Raw genomic sequence first — 23,093 nt, forward strand, 5'->3', positions numbered from 1 at the left:
TGAATTATATCAAAATGACAAGACATAGGGTAGCTTTTCCCTAGTATATAACTAAAAGGCAAGGCACTAGATAAAACAGGTGCCACTGTTTCCCTCTTTATCCCTTAAAATGCTTGACATGGTCAAAGATAGCCAAAAGCTTTAGAACTGTTTTTAAAAGCTGTATTTCCTCCCGAAATAACTTTTAAAGCGAAAAAGCAATGCCATTTATAGAGCTCTACATATCTCACTACCAAAATTCACCAAATTTTTACAATAAATGGCAGCTGTTGTCATGTGTAAAATAGCGCTGTACATAGATGAACATGAATCTAACATGCAGGTGAACAGAGTTCATAAATAAGTGAAAAACAAAACATTAAGAGTGCATTAGAGCTTTGAAGATGATTTAGGGATATGTAATTTGAAAATTCAAGCCAAAGATATGTGAAACACGCTGCATTTGTTGATTTCTTAATAAACCTAAGCACCAGATTCAGTTTTTTACTTAAACAATTTGTATGAAATAAAAGACTATCATATTAAAAATATTAGTATATAGATATCATCCACTTATTTTGTATGTGTCTCCAAAGACTGTAATCAGAAAAACATTTATATTAACAGAAAAACCATGATGTAAAATTATATATAGCAGGATTATAAGGATGTATTCTAAAAAACCAAAAATGGCTATCTATGTATGGTAGAAAAAAGGGCTGAAAGGAAAAACAATAAGCTATTAAGTTTTATTAGGGTGGTTGGAGAGTAAGAGATTTTCTTCCTATAGCTTTGTAAATATTTTATTAATAAATGCTACATGGCAATTTATACTACTTGATACTTCAAAACTTAAAATAGTATCTAATGCCATTTAACATAAACAACTGTAGGAACAAGAAAAAAGATGCAATAACCTACTTACTACACCTACTACAACAGTGGTTCTCAATGACAAGGTTTTGATGATGTGCATTAAGTTGTTTCTTCTAATACTTACATTAGAACAAAATAAAAGCAAGACACATAAAGAACATTATTCCTTACCCGCATCATCATTCTCATTGAATGGGGGAAAGAATGAAGGAATGGGAAGTGTGTCATGACCCCATTTTATTTATGCTGAGTTGTGTCTGGTGCCTTCAGCTCATGAACATTGTCCTCTGTATGTGTCACATCAGGGGAATTGTGACGGAAAAAAGGCAGACCGGTGCATTGCAGTGTCACTGAGAAAAGACAGCAATAGCTTTTTCTACTTACTCTCCCATTGCTGACAATACCCATTTCTCCAGGAGGCAATTTAAGTACATCTTGACAGAACAACTGGTGAGTTCGAAAAATATTCACTCCAACAGTATTATATTTTTTCTCAAAAGCATTCTTATCCATCCCCTAAAGCAAAAGTTAAGATTGATGAAACTAATATGAGAACAGTAAATATATTAAATCATTTTGTTTAAAAAACTACTTTAATATTAGTATAAAATTTTAAGTAATACTTTTAAAATCATTATTTAGTATAATTTTCTTCTGAAAGAAAGAATTCTTTAAAAAAAGAATTCTGTTTTGACAAGTCATTTATAACATGCTTAAATCTTGTTACAAGTTGATACAGTTTGCTATTCATTCTTTGAGAATTTCAGGGAAATTACCAGACTAGTAAATTACTAAGGAACATCAATTTAAATAAAATTTGATATGAAGAAAATGAAATTAAATATTTATTAAATTCTGAACTTAGTACCTCTTATTTGGTATTCTCAATTTAAAAAGTGTTTAAAATGGAAATACTCCTTTCTCCCCATTATACTAATCCCAGAAGACCAGCTTAGTAATAATATATTTAAATATGGAAGTAATAAAAGTAACCCTTGGTCAAAGTGAAAAAATACATGGACATTCACAGAAAATAAACCACATATATGCTCACTGCACCTTCATACTAAGGTACATTTCTCTCTCTCAGTACTTCTCAAACTTTGATGTACATACCAATCACCTGGTATCTTGTTAAAATGCAGAATCTACTTCAGTAGAATCCAGGCCTTAAATTCTGAATTTCTAACAAGTTCCCAGATGCTTTCATGATGATGAAAATATTTTCCCACATTGTCCAATATGGCAGCCATGGCTTCACATGGTTATGCGACATTCAAAATGTAGCTACTATGACTGAGGAACTGAATTTAAATCTTATTTAAGTATAAAATGACCATATGTAGCCAGTGGCTGTGGTGTTGGACTGTGTAGGCCCTGATCTTCTTTACCTCCAAAATCCCCATTTCAATCATCCCCTTTCTGACCACAACCTCATGACCATCCCCATCCCTAGATTAACCATTACTCAAACTTTCAGTCCACAGACTCTATCATTTATTCACTGTCTATCATCCTTCCTATGGCATAATTTCCTTTTAACCAAGTTCTATCTCAGGGTACTTTACTATAACCAAAACTTCTCCATGTTTAGCTCCCTTGAATGCTCCCCCTCAGTCATATTCACTGGTCCAAACCCCAACCTTGGTTAAACACAACTCTGCTGAGTCTGCAACTGGATGAAAACAGTAAAATACAGCTGGAGAAAAACATATGACCAATGCTGATCTCGCTTTAAATTTATTATCATTAATCTCAAGTGGGCCCTCAGCAATGACCAGAAATCTTCCTTCACTAACGTATTTAATTTACTTTCTCACTCTCAGAATAATAGTAAAATATTCGACATTTCCTCTTTTTGTCATCGACCCTTTAAAAATACATACTGCCACTCTAATCCTTAGCTAATGACCTGACTTTTGAAAGCAAATCAATCAAAACCACTTCTAGGTATTTTGTCTGTCTTTCCTCCTACAATGTAAGCCCCACAAAGAACAGGGACACGGACTCTATCTGCTTGTTCACAAGTTTATCTCCATTGTCTGATAAACAATCAATATGTATTTTTTGAATGAATAATGATTGTTTCTTCAAGAGGATCATCGTTGAAATTCCCCCCATAATGGACCCCTTCAGTGAAATACCTGAGATTTACTTAACGCTTTAACCTCCAATTCTTCGCTTAAGTACATATCCTAACTAGAATGCCATCAACTTTAAGAATCATGAAGTAGTTAATGAAACATATGAAATCTGATTTATTAAATGCCTCTGTGCAAAGTCATATCATTTAATGTTTATCTTTTCCCATTTGAAAAGGAATGTTTATTATCTCCATTTGTTTAAACCTATCAATGTTTTTCAGTAACAATATCTCCAAATACACTTACACTTTTAAAATATGCAATACGTACATATTTAATATTTCAAATAGCTACTGACCTCAATAAGGAATGTTTTAATTTTATCTCCAGAGTAAATAGCTGTAGCAGTTTCTTCCTTTGCCAGTTGCTCAAGAAAGCTTCTCAAAAACATGTTCTTCTGTGTAAGAAAAGCTGCCAAAATTCCTCTAGAAATAGCTGTGTTCTCTTCATTTATTTTTGATGTAGGATTATAAATAATCCCCAACCGACTATGAACACTTGTTTTCTGCAAACACATTTATAGATTAAAAAGACCAGTATCATACATATCATTTTACAGGTGAATATATTTTCTTTCCCATCCAGTTTGTTCACTGTATCATGCACTACCTTTCACTATCAAAGCCCTCCCATGTTTACTGTACTAAATGTGATATACCACTGAAAAAGCCTGACAAGCAATCATTTTACTAACTCTAATTCCTTCACATCTTTGCATAATGATTTGTTTGTAATGTAACATTATATTTAAGCTTTTTGTGAGTATGTGAAATAACACAAATAAAAAATACACAAAACAAAATGTAGAGCTCAGTGAATTAACCCATAAACCTACTATCCTGGTCAATGGCACTGCCTGCAACTCCAAAAATACTCCTCAGATCTCTGTCAATTACCACACCCTCCCACTTTTCTAAAGACAACCACTCTCTTGTCATTTATGGTAATAACAACTTTGCTATTCTTTATAGTTTATCCCCTAAACTTGCACTGCTAAACATTTAATCAATTTTAAATTTCACATAAATGGAGTCATGGAGTATTATTTTGTGTTCTTTCCCCACTCAATAATGTGAGATTTATCAATACTGTTTTCTGTAGCTGTAGTCAATTTTTAGTACTGTACAGAATTCCATCATATGAATATATAGTCTTTTATCTATTCTACTGTTGCTGGACATCTGAGTTTTTTCCAGTTTAGAGCTCTAAAAACAGGATATACATATCTTCCATTTCAGAAGATGCTAAATAGTTTTTCAAAATAATATACATACCAGCAACATACAACAAACAGTTCCATTACCTCACAGCCTAAGAAACACTTTGTATTGTCAGATTTTAATTTAAATCATTCTCGTACATATGTAAAGATATCTCATCAGGGTTTTAATTTTCTTTTCTCTTATCATTAATGATACGAAACAACCTTTGATATGTTCTTTGCCTTCTTTTATGACTTGCCTGTTCAATCTGCTTCCAGTATTTTTTGGATTATCTTTTTTGGCCCCTGACTTGGAAGAGTTTGATTTCTAAGACTTAAGGGCTTTTTTTGGTTATATGTGTAGAGATATGCTTCTCCCATCCTATGGCTTGTTCTGTAGTGTACTGATGATGTGTTATGATGGGAAGCAGTCCTTAATTTTAAAGTAGTTCCATTTATTGGTATTATACTTGATGGCTACTGGGTTTTGGGTCTCATTTTAGAAATCTTTCTCTACTCTAAAGTCAAAAAGAAAATCTATATTATCTTTAAGAAGATTTATTGTTTTGCCTTTTATGTTTAGCTCTATAATCCATCTGGTATCAATTTTTGTGTATGACATGAAAAGGGGAAAGTGTCAAAGATTACCCTTACTGTTCCATAAAGTCAACTTTGTTATAAATCAAGTGTTAATACATGCATGGCTCTATTTCTGGGTTCTCTATCCTTCTTTCATTGCTCTATTTTTCTATCCTTGTGCTAATACCAAACTGTTTTCAATTATGTAGTTTTACCAAAGATCTTGATATCCAGTAAAGCAATTATCACTTTTTATGCTTTAAGATTATTTTAGCTACTCTTGGTGCTTTGAATTTCTGGATGAGTTTTTGAATCTGCTTGACAATTTCCACAAAAACTTCCAGTGTTTGATATTTTTCATACTATTGTAAGTGGTATCTTTATTTAAACTGCATTTCTCATTTGTTGCAACTCTTAGAAATACAATTAATTATTGGACATTGACCTGGTATTACACAACCTTAAACTATATAATTAATTCCAATAATTTATATGTGGATATGTATGTATTTTCTGTGTAAACAACTTGGAATGGCAACTGGAAGATAAATCAATAAAGATTATACAATCTGAAGAACAGAATGTAAAAAGACTGAAAAAAATGAACAGGTTCTCAGAGAAACGTGGGACACCATTAAGCATGCCAACATATGCATAATAGAAGACCTAGGAAGGGAAGAAAAAAGAAACATAGAAGATACTTTAAAAAACTACTGAAAGTTTCCCAATTTTGATTAATAACATAATTTACAAATCTAAGAAGCTCAATGTACTCCAATAAGGATAAATGTAAAGATATCCACAGCCAGACGCACCAGTCAAAATGTTAAAAGCAAAAGCTAAATCTCGAAAAGAACAAGAGAAATGCTTTTTTCGCTGTATACAAAAGAATCTCAATAACATTAAAGGCTAACTTCTTATCAGAAACAATAGAAGCCAGAAGGCAATGAGATGGGGGTGTTCCAAGATGGCCGAATAGGAACAGCTCCAGTCTGCAGCTCCCAGTGTGACTGACGCAGAAGATGGGTGATTCCTGCATTTCCAACTCAGGTACCTGGTTCATCTCATTGGGACTGGTTGGAAAGTGAGTGCAGCCCAGGCAGGGTGTTGCCTCACATGGAAAGCACAAGGGATCGGGGAATTTCCCTTTCCTAGCCAAGGGAAGGCATGACAGACTACCTGGAAAAACGGGACACTTCTGCCCAAATACCGTGATTTTCCCAAGGGCTCAGCAACCGGCAGACAAGGTGATTCTCTCCCGTGCCTAACTCGGCAGGTCCCACACCCACGGAGCCTTGCTCACTGCTAGTGCAGCAGTCTGAGATTGAACTGCAAGGCGGCAGCCTGGCTGGGGGAGGGGCGTCCACCATTGCTGAGGCTTGAGTAGGTAAATAAAGTGGCTGGGAAGCTCGAACTAGGCGCAGCCCACCACAACTCAGCAAGGCCTACTGCCTCTAAACTCCACCCGCGTGGGCAGGGCTTAGCGGAACAAAAGGCAGCAGACAACTTCTGCAGACTTAAACGTCCCTGTCTGACAGCTCTGAAGAGAGCAGTGGTTCTCCAAGCGTGGTGTTTGAGCTCTGAGAATGGACAGACTGCCTCCTCAAGTGGGTCCCTGACCCCTGTGTAGCCTAACTAGGAGACACCTCCCAACAGGGGCCAACAGACACCTCATATAGGCAGCTGCCCCTCTGGGACGAAGCTTCCAGAGGAAGGATCAGGCAGCAATATTTGCTGTTCTGCAGCCTCCAATGGTGATACCCAGGCAAAAAGGGTCTGCAGCGTAACTCCAGCAAACTCCAACAGACCTGTAGCTGAGAGACCTGTCAGAAGGACAACTAACAAACAGAAAGGAATAGCATCAACATCAACAAAAAGGTCATCTACACCAAAACCACATCTGTAGGTCACCAACATCAAAGACCAAAGGTAGATAACATCACAAAGATGGGGAGAAGCTACAGCAGAAAAGCTGAAAATTCTAAAAATCAGAGGGCCTCTTCTCCTCCAAAGGATCGCAGCTCCTCGCCAGCAACGGAACAAAGCTGGACAGAGAATGACTTTGACGAGTTGACAGAAGTAGGCTTCAGAAGGTCGGTAATAACAAACTTCTCTGAGCTAAAGAAGGATATTCGAACCCATCTCAAGGAAGCTAAAAACCTAGAAAAAAGATTAGACAAATGGCTAACTAGAATAAACAGTGCAGAGAAGACCTTAAATGATGTGATGGAGCTGAAAATCATGGCATGAGAACTTTGTGACACATGCACAAGCTTCAATAGCAGATTCGATCAAGTGGAAGAAAGGGTATCAGTGATTGAAGATCAAATTAATGAAATAAAAAGCGAGAAGACAAGGTTAGAGAAAAAAGAGTAAAAAGAAACAAACAAAGCTTCCAAGAAATATAGAACTATATGAAAAGACCGAATCTACATTTGACTGGTGTACCTGAAAGTGATGGGGAGAATGGAACTAAGCTGGAAAACACCATTCGGATATTATCCAGGAGAACTTCCCCAACCTAGTGAGGCAGGCCAATGTTCAAATTCAGGAAATACAGAGAACATCACAAAAATACTCCTCAAGAAGAACAACCTCAAGACACATAATTGTCAGATTCACCAAGGTTGAAATGAAGGAAAAAGTGTTAAGGGCAACCAGAGAGAAAGGTCAAGTTACCGACAAAGGGAAGCCCATCAGACTGACAGTGGACCTATCAGCAGAAACCCTACAAGCCAGAAGAGAGAGGGGGCCAATATTCAACATTCTTAAAGAAAAGAATTTTCAACCCAGAATTTCATATCCAACCAAACTAAGCTTCATAAGTGAAGGAGAAATAAAATCCTTTACAGACAAGCAAATGCTGAGAGATTCTGTCACCACCAGGCCTGCCTTACAAGAGCTCCTGAAGGAGCTCCTCAAGCAACTTCCTGAAGGAAGCACTAAACATGGAAAGGAACAACCAGTACCAGTCACTGCAAAAACATGCCAAATTGTAAAGACCATTGGTGCTATGAAGAAACTGCATCAATTAACAGGCAAAATAACCAGCAAACATCATAATTACAGGATCAAATTCACACATAACAATATCAACCTTAAATTTAAATGGGCTAAATGCCCCAATTAAAAGACAGAGACTGGAAATTGGATAAAGAGTCAAGATCCATCAGTGTGCTGTCTTCAGGAGACACATCTCATGTGCAGAGACACACATAGGCTCAAATAAAGGAATGGAGGAAGATCTACCAAGCAAATGGAAAGAAAAAGAGAGCAGGGGTTGCAATCCTAGTCTCTGATAAAACAGACTTTAAACCAACAAAGATCAAAAGAGACCAAAAAAAGCCATTACATAATGGTAAAGGGATCAATTGCACAAGAAGAGCTAACTATCCCAAATATATATGCACCCAATACAGGAGCACCCAGATTCATAAAGCAAGTCCTTAGAGACCTACAAAGAGACTTAGACTCCCACACAATAATAATGGGAGACTTTAACACCCCACTGTCAATATTAGACAGATCAACGAGACAAATGTTAACACGGATATCCAGGACCTGAACTCAGCTCTGCACCAAGCAGACCTAACAGACATCTACAGAACTCTCCACCCCAAATCAACAGAATATACATTCTTCGGAGCACCACATTGCACTTATTCTAAAATCGACTACATAATTGGAAGTAAAGCATTCCTCAGCAAATGTAAAAGAACACAAATCACAACAAACTGTCTCTCAGATCACAGTGCAATCAAATTAGAACTCAGGATTAAGAAACTCACTCAAAACCACTTAACTACATGAAAACTGAACAACTTGATCCTGAATGACTACTGGATAAATAACGAATGAAGGCAGAAATAAAGATGTTCTTTGAAACCAACGAGAACAAAGACACAATGTACCAGAATCTTTGGGACATATTTAAAGCAGTGTGTAGAGGGAAATTTATAGTACTAAATGTCCACAAGAGAAAGCAGGAAAGATCTAAAATCAACACCCTAACATCACAACTGAAAGAACTAGAGAAGTAAGAGCAAACACATTCAAAAGCTAGCAGAACGCAAGAAATAACTAAGATCAGAGTAGAACTGAAGGAGACAGAGACATAAAAAGACCCTTCAAAAAATCAATGAATCCAGGAGCTGGTTTTTTGAAAAGATCAACAAAATTGATACACTGCTAGCAAGACTAATGAAGAAGAAAAGAAAGAATAATAAAATAGACACAATAAAAAATGATAAAGGGGATATCACCACTGATCCCACAGAAATACAAACTACCATCAGAGAATACTATAAACACCTCTACGCAAATAAACCAGAAAATCTAGAAGAAATGGATAAATTCCTGGACACATACACCCTCCCAAGACTAAACCAGGAAGAAGCTGAATCTCTGAATATACAAATAACAAGCTCTGAAATTGAGGCAATAATTAATAGCCTACCAACTAAAAAAAGTCCAGGACCAGATGGATTCACAGCCGAATTCTACAAGAGGTACAAACAGAAACTGGTACCATTCCTTCTGAAACTATTTCAATCCATAGAAAAAGAGGGAATCTTTCCTAACTTAATTTATGAGGCCAATATCATCCTAACACCAAAGCCTGGCAGACACAACAAAAAAAGAGAATTTTAGACCAATATCCTTGATGAACATCAATGCAAAAATCCTCAATAAAATACTGGCAAACCGAATCCAGCAGCACATCAAAAAGCTTATCCACCACGATCAAGTGAGCTTCATCCCTGGGATGCAAGACTGGTTCAAGATATGCAAATCAATAAACGTAATCCATCACATAAACAGAATCAACAACAAAAACCACATGATTATCTCAATAGATGCAGAAAAGGCCTTTGACAAAATTCAACAGCGCTTCATGCTAAAAACTCTCAATAAACTAGGTATTGACGGAACATATCTCAAAATAATAAGAGCTATTTATGACAAACCCACAGCCAATATCATACTGAATGGGCAAAAACGAGAAGCATTCCCTTTGAAAACGGGCACAAGACAGGGATGCCCTCTCTCACCACTCCTATTCAACATAGTGTTGGAAGTTCTGGCCAGGGCAATCAGGCAAGAGAAAGAAATAAAGGGTATTCAATTAGGAAAAGAGGAAGTCAAATTGTCCCTGTTTGCAGATGACATTATTGTATATTTACAAAACCCCATCGTCTGAGCCCAAGATCTCCTTTAGCTGATAAGCAACTTCAGCAAAGTCTCTGGATACAAAACCAATGTGCAAAAATCACAAGCATTCCTATACACCATTAACAAAGAGAGAGCCATATCATGAGTGAACTCCCATTCACAATTGCTACAAAGAGAATAAAATACCTAGGAATCCAACTTATAAGGGATGTGAAGGACCTCTTCAACAAGAACTACAAAGCACTGCTCAAAGAAATAAAAGAGGACACAAACAAATGGAAGAATATTCCATGCTCATGGATAGGAAGAATCAATATCGTGAAAATGGCCATACTGCCCAAGGTAATTTATAGATTCAATGCCATCCCTATCAAGCTACCAATGACTTTCTTCACAGAATTGGAAAAAACCACTTTAAAGTTCATATGGAACCAAAACAGAGTCCGCATTGCCAAGACAATCCTAAGCAAAAAGAACAAAGCTGGAGGCATCACGCTACCTGACTTCAAACTATACTACAAGGCTACAGTAGCCAAAACAGCATGGTACTGGTACCAAAATAGATATAGACCAATGGAACAGAACAGAGCCCTCAGAAATAATACCACACATCTACAACCATCTAATCTTTGACAAACCTGACAAAAAGAAGAAATGGGGAAAGGATTCCCTATTTAATAAATGGTGTGGGGAAAACTGGCTAGCCATATGCAGAAAGCTGAAATTGTATCCTTCCCTACACCTTATACAAAAATTAATTGAAGATGGATTAGACACCTAAATGTTAGACCTAAAAACCACAAAACCCTAGAAGAAAACCTAGGCAATACCATTTAGGACATAGGCATGGTCAAGGACTTCATGACTAAAACACCAAAAGCAATGGCAACAAAAGCCAAAATTGACAAATGGGATCTAATTAAACTAAAGAGCTCATGGCAAAAGAAAACTACCATCAGAGTAAACAGGCAACTTACAGAATGGGAGAAAATTTTTGCAATCTACCCATCTGACAAAGGGCTAATATCCAGAATCTACAAAGAACTCAAACAAACTTATAAGAAAAAAGCAAACAACCCCATCAAAAAGTCAGCAAAGGATATGAATAGACACTTCTCAAAAGAAGACATCTACGCAACCAACAGACACATGAAAAAATGCTCATAATCACTGGTCATCAGAGAAATGCAAATCAAAACCACAATGAGATACCATCTCACACCAGTTAGAATGGCAATCATTAAAAAGTCAGGAAACAACAGATGCTGGAGAGGATGTGGAGAAATAGGAACGCTTTTACACTGTTGGTGTGAGTGTAAATTAGTTCAACCTTTGTGGAAGACAGTGTGGTGATTCCTCAAGGATCTAGAACTAGAATTACCATTTGACCCAGCAATCCCATTACTGCTTATATACCCAAAGGATTATAAATCATGCTACTATAAAGACACACGCACATGTATGTTTATTCTGGCACTATTCATAATAGCAAAGGCTTGGAACCAACCCAAATGTCCATCAATGATAGACTGGATTAAGAAAATGTGGCACATATACACCATGGAATACTATGCAGCCATAAAAAAGGATGAGTTCATGTCCTTTGCCAGGACATGGATGAAGCTGGAAACCATCATTCTCAGGAAACTATCATAAGGACAGAAAATCAAACACTGCGTGTTCTCACTCATAGGTGAGAATTGAACAATGAGATCACTTGGAGACAGGGCGGGGAACATCACCCACCGGGGCCTGTTGGGGGATGGGGGCCTGGGGGAGGGATAGCATTAGGAGACATACCTAATGTAAATGATGAGTTGATGGGTACAGCAAACCATCATGGCACATGTATACCTATGTATCAAACCTGCATGTTGTGTACATGTACCCTAGAACTTAAAGTATAACAAAAAAAAGAAGGCAATTAGGTGATACATTCAAAGTGTTAAAACATTCCTTACGACTACTGTAAAGTTTCTTAAAACTACTGGCATCCACTTAAATTTACAAAGGCAGAAGAAAGCAAGCTACAAAAGGAGAGAATTAAAGATTTGTCAATTTCCTTGGACAAGTGAAAAGTAACTATTTTGTTTTGACTTCAGTATGTTTGATATATAGAAAGGATAATTAATAGAATTAAAACTCTAAGTGGCTGGGCACAGTGGCTCCTGCCTATAATCCCAGCACTTTGGGAGGCTGAGGCAGGTGGATCACCTGAGGTGAGGAGTTCGAGACCACTCTGGCCATTATGGTGAAATTCCATCTCTACTAAAAAAAAAAAAAAAAAAAAAAAATTAGCTGGGCGTGGTGGTGCACGCCTGTAATCCCAACCACATGTGAGGCTGAGGCAGGAGAATCACTTGAACCTAGGAGGTGGAGGATGCAGTGAGCCGAGACTGTGCCACTGCACTCCAGCCTGGGCGACTGAGTGAGACTCTTTCAAAAAAACAAAAACAAAAAAACAAAAACTACCCCACAAAACTGTTAAGTATAAAAATTATGAAGAAATTTTAAAAGACTGATAGTTCTGATATAGACATTTTTTAACTGTCAAGAACATCACACACTAATTTAAATGATGTCAAAATGTAAAGTGACATGCAAAATATTAATCTACAAAATGCTTCTATGGGTCAATGATAAAATCCTAACACTTACAAGCCTGATATTATCTGGCACCTCATTCTTCTGTTATCTCATCTCTTCTCCTTGCTGTGTTCTAGCCCTACACTTTGCTGTCTTCTTACATAAAGTATGTTCTTGCATTAGAACCTCTGCATCAGCTAGACACTCTGGTGGGAATATATTTTCCCTCAGTATTTGAATTGTTAATTCCCTCAGTTCCTTCAGGTCATTGCTGAAATGTCATCTTCTCAATGAGGCGTATCCTGCCAACCTTATTTAAAATTGTAATCTGTCTGCAACCTGACTCTCTGCTCCTGATTTTCTCTTACCCAGTTCTTTTTCTTTTTCCATAGCATTTCTCAGCTTCTTGACATGTAACTCAATTTACATATATGTCTATCACTTATTGTCTGTCTCCCTATGCACGCTACCCCTGCTAAAATTTAACCTGCACAAGAGAAAAGATCTTAATATTGTAAACTAATATATCCCCAGAAGGGAGAACATAGTCACTCAAATACTTAGACAGTAAATGAATAATAAATAGATCATATATGAAAAGGACATACTTATTTAGATGCAAAAAATACACTTATCCCTGTGGAAGCTTTAGCCACTCCAGCCAGGGTTATAAGGACAGAGCTCTGATCTCTCCCTGGGACAGGGCTTCCAGGGGAGGGTGGCCACTATCTCTGCGGATTGGTCGACTCAGCTGTTCCAGTCTGCCGGCTTTGGAGAGTCCAAACAGTCCAGACAAGGAAGGCTCCCCCACCAACAGGGCATAGCTGCTCTACCCAATCATGGCCAGACTGCTTCTTTAAGCAGGACCCCAATCCATTGCTCCTCACTGGGGAGGACCTCCCTGCAGAGGCTTCAGCCACACCAGCCAGGATTATAAAGACAGAGCTTTGATCTCTTCCTGAGACAGAGTTCCCAGTGGGAGGAGCGGCTACCATCTCTGCAGTTCGGTTGACTCAGCTGTTCCACTCAGCCGGCTCTGGAGAGTCCAAACAGTCTGGGTGAGAAATGATCCACCCCAACACAGCACACCTGCTCTACCAACAAGCAGCCAGACTGCCTCTTTAAGCAGGTCCCTGATCCCTTTCTTCCTATCTGCATAAGATCTCACAACAAGGGTCTCCAGCCACCTGCTGTAGGTGTGTTTGGGCTGGCAATAGGTCTGTACCCGCCTAGGACAGAGCTTCCAGAAGGACCTGGCTGCCATCTTTGTTGTTTCGCAGCTTCACTGGTGATACCTCTGGGTACAGGAAAAACAGAAGCAACTAGGGTCTGGAGTGAACCCTCAGCAAACTGCAGCAGACCTACAGAAGAGTGGCTTGACTGTTAAAAACAAACAGAAAGCAACGAAATCATTGTCAACAAAAAGGACCCCAGAAAAACCCCATTCAAAGGTCAGCAATCTCAAAAATCAAAGGTAGATAAGCCCACAAAGATGAGAAAAAATCAAAGCAAAAATGCTGAAAATTCAAAAGGCCAGAGTGTCTCTTCTCCTCCAAATGACTGCAACACCTCTCCCCTAAGCAGACAGAACTGGGCCGAGGTTGAGATGGCTGAAGTGATGGAAGTAGGCTTCAGAAGGTGGGTAATAAGGAACTTTGCTAAGCTAAAGGAGCATGTTCTAACCCAATGCAAAGAAACTAAGCACTATGATAAAACATTACAGGAGCTGTAAACCAGAACAATCAGTTTAGAGAGGAATATAAATGACCTGATGGAGCTGAAAAACACAACATGAGAACTTCACAATGCAACCACAAGTATCAATAACCAAACAGACCAAGCAGAGGAAAAATTTCAGAACTTGAAAACTATCTTGCTGAAACAAGGCAGGTAGACACATTAAAGAAAAAAGAAAAGGAACAAACAAAACCTCTGAGAACTATAGGATTATGTAAAAGGAGCTGTGACTGATGGGGTACCTGAAAGAAACAGGGAGAACAGAACCAAGCTGAAAAACATACTTGAGGATATCATCCAGGAGAACTTCCCCAACCTAGCAGGAAAAGCCAACATTCAAATTCAGGAAATGCGGAGAACCCCAGTAAGATACTCCATGAAAGATCAACCACAAGTGATATAATCGTCAGATTCTCCAAGGTTGAAATGAAAGAAGAAATGTTAGGGGGCAGCCAGACAGAAAGACTAGGTCATCCACAAAGGGAAGCCCATCAGACTAACAGCAGACCTCTCAGCTGAAACCCTACAAGCCAGAAGAGATTGGGGCCAATATTCAACATTCTTAAAGAAAATAATTTCCAATTCATTTCTTAAAGAAAAGAATTCTTAAAGAATTCCCAAAGAAAAGAATTTCCAGGATTTCATATCTGGCCAAACTAAGCTTCATAAGTGAAGGAGAAGCAAATGCTGAGGGAATTCATCACCACCAGGCCTGCCTTGCAAGAGCTTCTGAAGGAAGCATTAAGTATGGAAAGGAAAAACTGTTAGCAGCCATGACAAATACACACTGAAGTACACAGACCAGTGACACTATGAATCAACCACATAAACATGTCTGCAAAATAACCAGCTAGCATCATGATGACAGTATCAAATTCACACATAAGAATACTAACCTTAAATGCAAATGGGTTAAATGCCCCAATTAAAAGACAAAGAATGGCAAGCTGGATAAAGAGTGGAGACTCATCAACACGCTGTCTTCAAGAGATCCATCTCACATGGAAAGACATACATAGGCTCAAAATAAAGAGATGGAGGAAAATTTACAAGCAAATGGATAACAGAAAAAAAGCAGGGGTTGCAATCCTAGTTTCTGACTTTAAACAAAGGTCAAATAAGAACGTTACATAATTGTAAAAGGTTCAATTCAAGAAAAGCTAACTATCCTAAATATATATGCACCCAATACAGAAGCACCCAGATTCATAAAGCAAATTCTTAAGAGACCTACAAAGAGACTTAGACTCCTACACAATAATAGTGAGAGACCTTAACACCCCACTAACAGTATTAGACAGATCATCGAGACAGAAAATTAACAAAGATATTCAGGACCTGAACTCAGCTCTGGATCAAGTGGACTTGACAGATATTTACAGAAATCTCCACCAAAACCCAACAGAATATACATTCTTCTCATTGCCACATGGCACTTACTCTAAAATCGATCACATAATTGGAAGTAAAACGTTCCTCAGCAAATGCAAAAGAAGTGAAATCATAACAGTCTTTCAGACTACAACACAATCAAATTAGAACTGAAGATTAAGAAATTCACTCAAAACCACACAACTACATGAAAATTGAACAACCTGCTCCTGAATGACTCTTGAGTAAATAATGAAATTAAGGCAGAAATCAAGAAGTACTTTGAAACTAATGAGAACAAAGAGACAATGTACTAGAATCTCTGGATGCAACTAAAGCAGTGTTAATAAAAAAATTTATAGCACTAAATGCCCACATCAAAACGCTAGAAAGATCTCAAGTTAACAACCTAACATCTCAATTAAAAGAACTTGAGAGCCAAGAGCAAACAAGCCCCAAAGCTAGCAGAAGACAAGAAACCACGATCAGAGCTGAACTGAAGGAGTTAGACACACAAAAAACTCTTCAAAAAAAATCAACCAATCCAGGACGTGTTTTTAGAAAAAAGTAATAAAATAGACCACTAGCTAGACTGATAAAGAGGAAAAGAGAGAAGAATCCAATAAACACAATCAGCAATGATACAGGACATCAGAACCAACAACAAGTTCTGAAACTGAGGCAGTAATAAATAGCCTACCAACCAAAAAAAGCCTAGGACCAGATGGATTCACAGCTGAATTCTACCAGAGGTACAATGAAGAGCTGGTATCATTTCTACTGAAACTATTCCAAGAAATTAAAGAGGGATTCCTCCCTTACTCATTCTATGAGGCCAGCATCATCCTGATGCCAAAACCTGGCAGAAATACAACAAAAAAGGAAAACTTCATGTCAGTATCAATAATGAACATCAATGCAAAAATCTTCAATAAACTACTAGCAAACCAAATTCAGCAGAACATAAAAAAGCTTATCCATCAGGATCAAGTTGGCTTCATCCCCAGGATGCAAGGTTGGTTCAACAGACACAAATCAATAAATGTGATTAATCACATAAAAAGAACTAAAGACAAAACCACATGATTATCTCAATCAATCAAGAAAAGGCCTTTGATAAAATGAGACATCCCTTCATGTTAAAATCCCAATAAACCAGGTATTAAAGGAACATACCTCAAAATAATAAAAGCCATATATGACAAACTCACAGCCAATATCATACTGAATGGGCAAAAGCTGGAAGCATTTCCCCTTGAAAACTGGCACAAGACAAGGATGCCCTCTCTCACCACTCCTATTCAACACAGTATTGAAAGTTCTGGCCAGGGCAATCAGGCAAGAGAAAGAAATAAAGGGTATTCAAATAGGAAGAGAGGAAGTCAAATTATCTTTGTTTGCAGATAACATGATCTTATATCTAGAAAACCCCATCATCTCAGCCCAAAAGCTTAAGCTGATAAGCAACTTCAGCAAAGTCTCAGGATACAAAATAAATGTGCAAAAATCTCTAGCACTCCTATACACCAACAACAAGTAGGCAGAGAGCCATCCCATTCACAATTGCTACAAAATCAATAAAATACCTAAGAATATAGCTAACAAGGGAAGTAAAGAATCTCTTCAAGGAGAATTACAAACCACTGCTCGAAGGAAATCAGAGAGGACACAAACAAATGGAAAAACATTCCATGCTCATGGATAGGAAGAATGAACATCATGAAAATGGCCATACTGCCCTAAGTAATTTATAGATTCAAAGCTATTCCCATTAAACTAACATTGACATTCTTCACATATTTAGAAAAAGTGATTTTAAAATTCACATGGAACCAAAAAAGAGCCTGAATAGTCAAGCCAATCCTAAGAAAAAAGAACAAAGCTGGAGGTATCACGCTACCCAACTTCAAAATATACAAGGCTACAGTAACCAAGATGGCATCGTACTGGTACAAGAACAGATACATAGACCAATGGAACAGAACAGAGAACTCAGAAGATCACATACCTACAACCATCTGACCTTCGACAAACCTGACAAAAGCAAGCAATGGGGAAAGGGTTCCCTATTTAATAAATGGTGCTGGAAGTGCTGGCTAGCCATATGCAGAAAACAGAAACTGGACCCCTTCCTTACACCTTATACAAATATTAACATAAGATAAATTAAAAACTTAAATGTAAAATCCAAAACTATTAAAACTCTAGAAGAAAATCTAGGCCATACTATTCAGGATGTAGACATGGGCAAGGATTTCATGACAAAAATGTCAAAAGCAATTGCAATAAAAGCAAAAATTGGTAAATGGGATATATTAATAATTAAACTAAAGAGTTTCTGCACAGCAAAAGAAACTATCATCAGAGAGAACACATAATCTATGAAATGGGAAAAAATTTCTCCAATCTATCCATCTGACAAAGGTCTAATATCGAGAGTCTACAAGGAACTTAAATTTATAAGAAAAAAAAAACGACAAAGTGGACAAAATACATAAACAGACTCTTCTCAAAAGAAGATATACATGTGGCCAAAAAATATGGGGAAAAAAGCTCCACATCACTGATCATTAGAGAAATGCAAATCAAAACCACAATGAGATAACATCTCATGCCAGTCAGAATGGCCGTTACTAAACAGCCGAAAAAGAACAGATGCTGGCGAGGTTGCAGAGAAAAGAGAATGCTTAAACACAGTGGGAATAAAAATTAGATCAGCCACTGTGAAAAGCAGTTTGGAGATTTCTCAAAGAACTGAAAACAAAATTACCATTTGACCCAGCAATCCCATTACTTGGTATATACCCAAAGGAATATAAATCATTCCATTAAATATTATAAGGATACAGGAACGTGTATGTTCATTGCAGCACTATTCAGAACAGTAAAGACACGGAATCAACCTAAATGCCCATCAATGATAGACTGGATAAAGAAAATGTGGTAAATATACACCATGGAATACTATGCAGCCATAAAATGGAATGAAATCACATCCTTTGCAGGGACACAGAAGGAACTGGAAGCCATTATCCTCAGCAAACTAACACAGGAACAGAAAACCAAACACCACATATTCTCACTTTTAAGTGGGAGCTGAATGATGAGAACACATGGACAAAATGGCATAAACAACACACACTGTGGTCTGTTGGGGGTGGGGGGTGTGGGGAGGGAGAGCATCAGGAAGAATAGCTAAGAGATGCAGGGCTTAGTATCTAGGAAATGGGATGATCTGTGTAGGAAACCACCATAGCATACGTTTATCTGTGTAACAAACCTGCACATCCTACACATATACTCTTAAACTTAAAAGTTGAAAAAAAAAAAGGTGGTGACAGTGTTTTTGTTGTTGTTGTTGCTGTTTTCCAGATAGTGGATAGGAAGCAGTGTTAGCATGCCTCTCCCACTTGGAAGGACAGAATACTGGGTAGAGATTCACACTGTGAATTTTTTTTTCCCCAAGAGCACTACACGAAGTTACAGAAAAATACTTACTCAAAAAAGAAACATAACTGGCTAGTAAACACAGAAAAATCTTCCATAAACAAATCAAGAGGACAAAAACAATCCCATTACAGAGTAAGCAAAGGACATGGGCACTTCTAAGAAGAAGACATACAAGCAGCCAACAAACATGAAAAAATGCTCAACATCACTACTCATCAGAGAGATGCAAATCAAAACCATAATGAGATACCATCTCATACCAGTCAGAATTGGTATTATTAAAAAGTCAAAAAAATAACAGATGCTCGCAAGATTGCAGAGAAAAAGGGAATGCCTAAACACAGTGGGAATGAAAATTAGTTCAGCCACTGTAAAAAGCAGTTTGGAGATTTCTCAAAGAACTAAAAACAGAACTACCATTTGACCCAACAATTCCATTGCTGGGTATATATCCAAAGAAAAATAAATCATTCTACCAAAAAAGACACCTGCGCTCATGTTTATCACAGTACTATTCACAATGGCAAAAACATGGAATCAACCTAGGTGCCCACTAATGGTGCACTGAATAAAGAAAATGTGACTCATATACACCATGGAATACTACACAATATGTGCAAATTGAAATCAATCTACACATTGATTGATAGAATGAGATCATAAGCAGCAACACTGGCTCAGCTGGAGGCCATTATTCTAAGTGAATTAACACAAAACCAGAAAATCAAATGCTGCATGTTCTCACTTATGTGGGAGCTAAACAATGGATACTCAGGGACACAAATATGTGAGTAGACACTGGGGACTACAAAAAGGGATGGGGAGGGAGAAAGGGGGGCCACGAGAGTTGAAAAACTACCTATCAGATACTATGTTTGATACTTGGACAACAGAATCATTAGAAGCTCCAGCCTCAGCATCACACAATATGCCCATGTAACAAATCTCCACATGTACCCCCAGAATCTAAGCTAAAAATAAATAAAGTCATATTGAAAGAAAAACTTTCCCTATAACTACTTATCAAATAAATACAAATAAGAAGCCATCTTTGGCCAGGCACAGGGGCTCATGCCTGTAATCTCGGCACTTTGGGAAGCTGAGACGAGTGGATCACTTGAACTCAGGAGTGTGACACCAGCCTGGATGACATGGCAAAACCCCCATCTCTACAAAAAATACAAAAATTTGCTGGGTGTGATGGCATGCACCTGCAGTCCCAAGCTGCCTGGGAGGCTAAGGTAGGAGGATTGCTTGAGCCTAGGAGTTGGGCGCTGTGGTGAGCTGAGATCACACCATTGTACTCCAGCCTTGATGACAGAGTGAGACCCTGTCTCGAAAAAAAAAAAAAAAAACCAAAACAAAAACAAATAATAATTTAAAAAAAGAAACTATCTTTGTTTTTTAAATTGGCAGAAAGAATCAGGTCTAACAAAAATCAAGGCTTTCAACACTGTGATGTGACAGATCCTCTCAAAAACTATGAAAATTAACAGCCATTTGAAAAGTCATTTGTTAAAAATTATCAGGAGTCTAAAAATGTTAACAACCCTTATATTCAGTACGTTCTTTTCTTCACTGACTAATTAATGGGGTCTCACTCTATTACCCAGGCTAGAGTGCAATGGTGTGATCATAGCTCACTGCAGTCTCAAACTCCTGGGCTCAAGTGATCCTCCCACCTCAGCCTCTCAAGTAACTGGGACTACAGGCATGTATCACCACATCTGTCTAATCGTTTTAAAAAAATTTTTTTTAGAGACAGAGTCTTGTTATGTTGCCCAGACTGGGCTTGAACTCCTGGCCTCATGCAATCTTCCCATCTCAGCCACGTGATTAGCTGGGATTACAGGCATGAGCCGCCATGCCTGGCTCAGCATATTCTTTTATTTTGAGATGGAGTCTCACTCTGTCAACCAGGCTGGAGTGCAATGGCACCATCTTGGCTCACTGCAACCTCCGCTTCCCGGGTTCAAGAGATTCTCCTGCCTCAGCCTCCCCAGTAGCTGGGATTAAAGGCATGTGGCATCATGCCCGGCTAGTTTTGTATTTTTAGTGGAGACAAAGTCATTTTTAATAAACTGTTAGAGGTAATAATAAGCTACACATTCAAAATTATTTATGACTGCATTAATACCAACAGTAGCAAAAACAAAATCACCTGAATTTTCAATGTTACTAAATATTTCCATGTAGACAGTTTATTATGTATCCATTTGAATTCTTGTTGACACAACATTGTTTAACATTATAAGAAAACAATTTTGATAAAATTGTAAGTGATAATTTCAACCATGTAAAAATAAATATAAAAAACCCAGAAAGGAAATACACCTAAACATTAAAATAGGTTTTATGGGTGATTACTTTTTCTTCCTTGTTAGTCTTTGATTTTATGTACTTCTGATTTTCTATAAGGAACATGTGATAAATAACCAGAAAAAATGTAAAATACTTGGGCGAAAGAAAAACTACAATGAAATGATGATTTGATTAGACAATGATTATCTTTTTTCATTTTTTATATTTCCAACAGATAGCATTTTGGGATCCAAAATTATTTCTTGTCATCATGATTATTGCACTTCATATATTACAGTGTTTTTAGTTTGTGGTTCTAATGATACCTGGGTTTTGAAAATCTTTGGGACAATGAAAATAATCACCCATCCTATAAGGAATAAACAATTATTAAAAAGATAGCACTTCTGAAAGTTATAGAAGAAGCAACTAAATCAAGAGAAAGTTATCTGCCAGATACATTGTAACAACTGGGCAAAGGGAGTCTGTGAGCCTCTCAAAGAATATACACACCCAGAACTGCTTGAGAAGAAACAGCAGGCAAAAGTTAATTTCTCCCAATAGATGTAATAGATCCCAAACAGCTTTTTTTTTTTTTTGAAATTTTCTGGTCTGCAGGCTACTGAGTAAAGCCCAAATGCATTCTGACATGGTCTAATATGAAATTAAAATGTTTAATTTAAGAAGTATTATTTATTCTTAACATTGTAGCTAGTCTCCAAGATGGCCCCAATGATCCCCATCTCTGGGATTCATGCCCTGTAAAGCACCTTTCATACTGAATAGAAGTTATTTGCTTAACAAACAGAAAATACTGTGTGTAACTTTTGAGGCTAGATTATAAATGACATTGTGGCTCAGTCTTTATCTCTTTACCCTTGTTCTGGAAAAAGGAAGCTGCCACGTTGTGAGGGCACTTAACACCAAAAACAGGTCTATGTGGCAATGGAATGAAGCACTCTGCTAAAAGCCAGTGAAACACTGAGGACTCCCGCAGTGGCATGTAAGTGAGTCATCTTAGAAGCTTGTCCTCCTGCTCCAGTGAAGCCTTTGGATCACTGCAACTATAACCAAAATCTTAACTATAGCCTTATAAGAGAATCTAAGGTAGAACCACTCAGGTAAATTGCTCCTAAACTCTTGAACCTCAGAGACTGTTAAGATAAATGTTCATTGTTTACCACCAAGTGGTAATTTGTTATACAGCAATAAATTTATACTTAGCTAATATAAAAACAATTTCATAAAATATTTTGGTTTATGTTTCTTAAGTATTTTTTATCTAGATAAACTTATATATTAACTTAGAAATACAGACAGTTATGAAAGACTACTTTTATATACAGAAATACATCCTTTTGAAGTATACTGGTTTATAATCAATAACAGGAAATTTAATGTTGACTTAAGGCTTAAAATATTCTTCAGGGAGATAAATTTACTTAGTTTTTCTTAAACAATCAGGGAAAGACAGTGCTGCTCAATTATGTGACGAAAAATTGCTATTACTAGCTATTGTTGGTAAATAGTGGATTTCGGGTCACTGAAGTGGTGGTAGGGTCTAGAGTTATTTACTTTGTTTAATACCCTATTCGTAATCGATATGAGGTATGTGTATGTCTGATCACAAGGACTACCAGAGAATATATGTCACGAGTCATAGAAAACAGGTAGGTTTTTCTTTTCCTGAGCAGAGT

The 23,093-nt window shown here is 37.4% G+C and overlaps 1 protein-coding gene across 1 annotated transcript in view; it reads right to left on the bottom strand.

Annotated features, from left to right (window-relative positions):
• LOC100592830 (UDP-glucose:glycoprotein glucosyltransferase 2) overlaps positions 1-23,093 on the bottom strand; it is a 254,403-nt gene that overhangs the window by 99,887 nt on the left and 131,423 nt on the right. The window contains exons 21-22 of the mRNA XM_030813564.1: positions 3,298-3,504; positions 1,240-1,371 (exon numbers count right to left, since the gene is read on the bottom strand). Of these exons, the coding sequence (XP_030669424.1) occupies positions 1,240-1,371; positions 3,298-3,504 (339 nt within the window). The remainder of the gene's footprint in view (positions 1-1,239; positions 1,372-3,297; positions 3,505-23,093) is intronic.

Source organism: Nomascus leucogenys, chromosome 5 (assembly GCF_006542625.1).
Source record: "Nomascus leucogenys isolate Asia chromosome 5, Asia_NLE_v1, whole genome shotgun sequence".
Lineage (NCBI taxonomy): Eukaryota > Metazoa > Chordata > Mammalia > Primates > Hylobatidae > Nomascus > Nomascus leucogenys.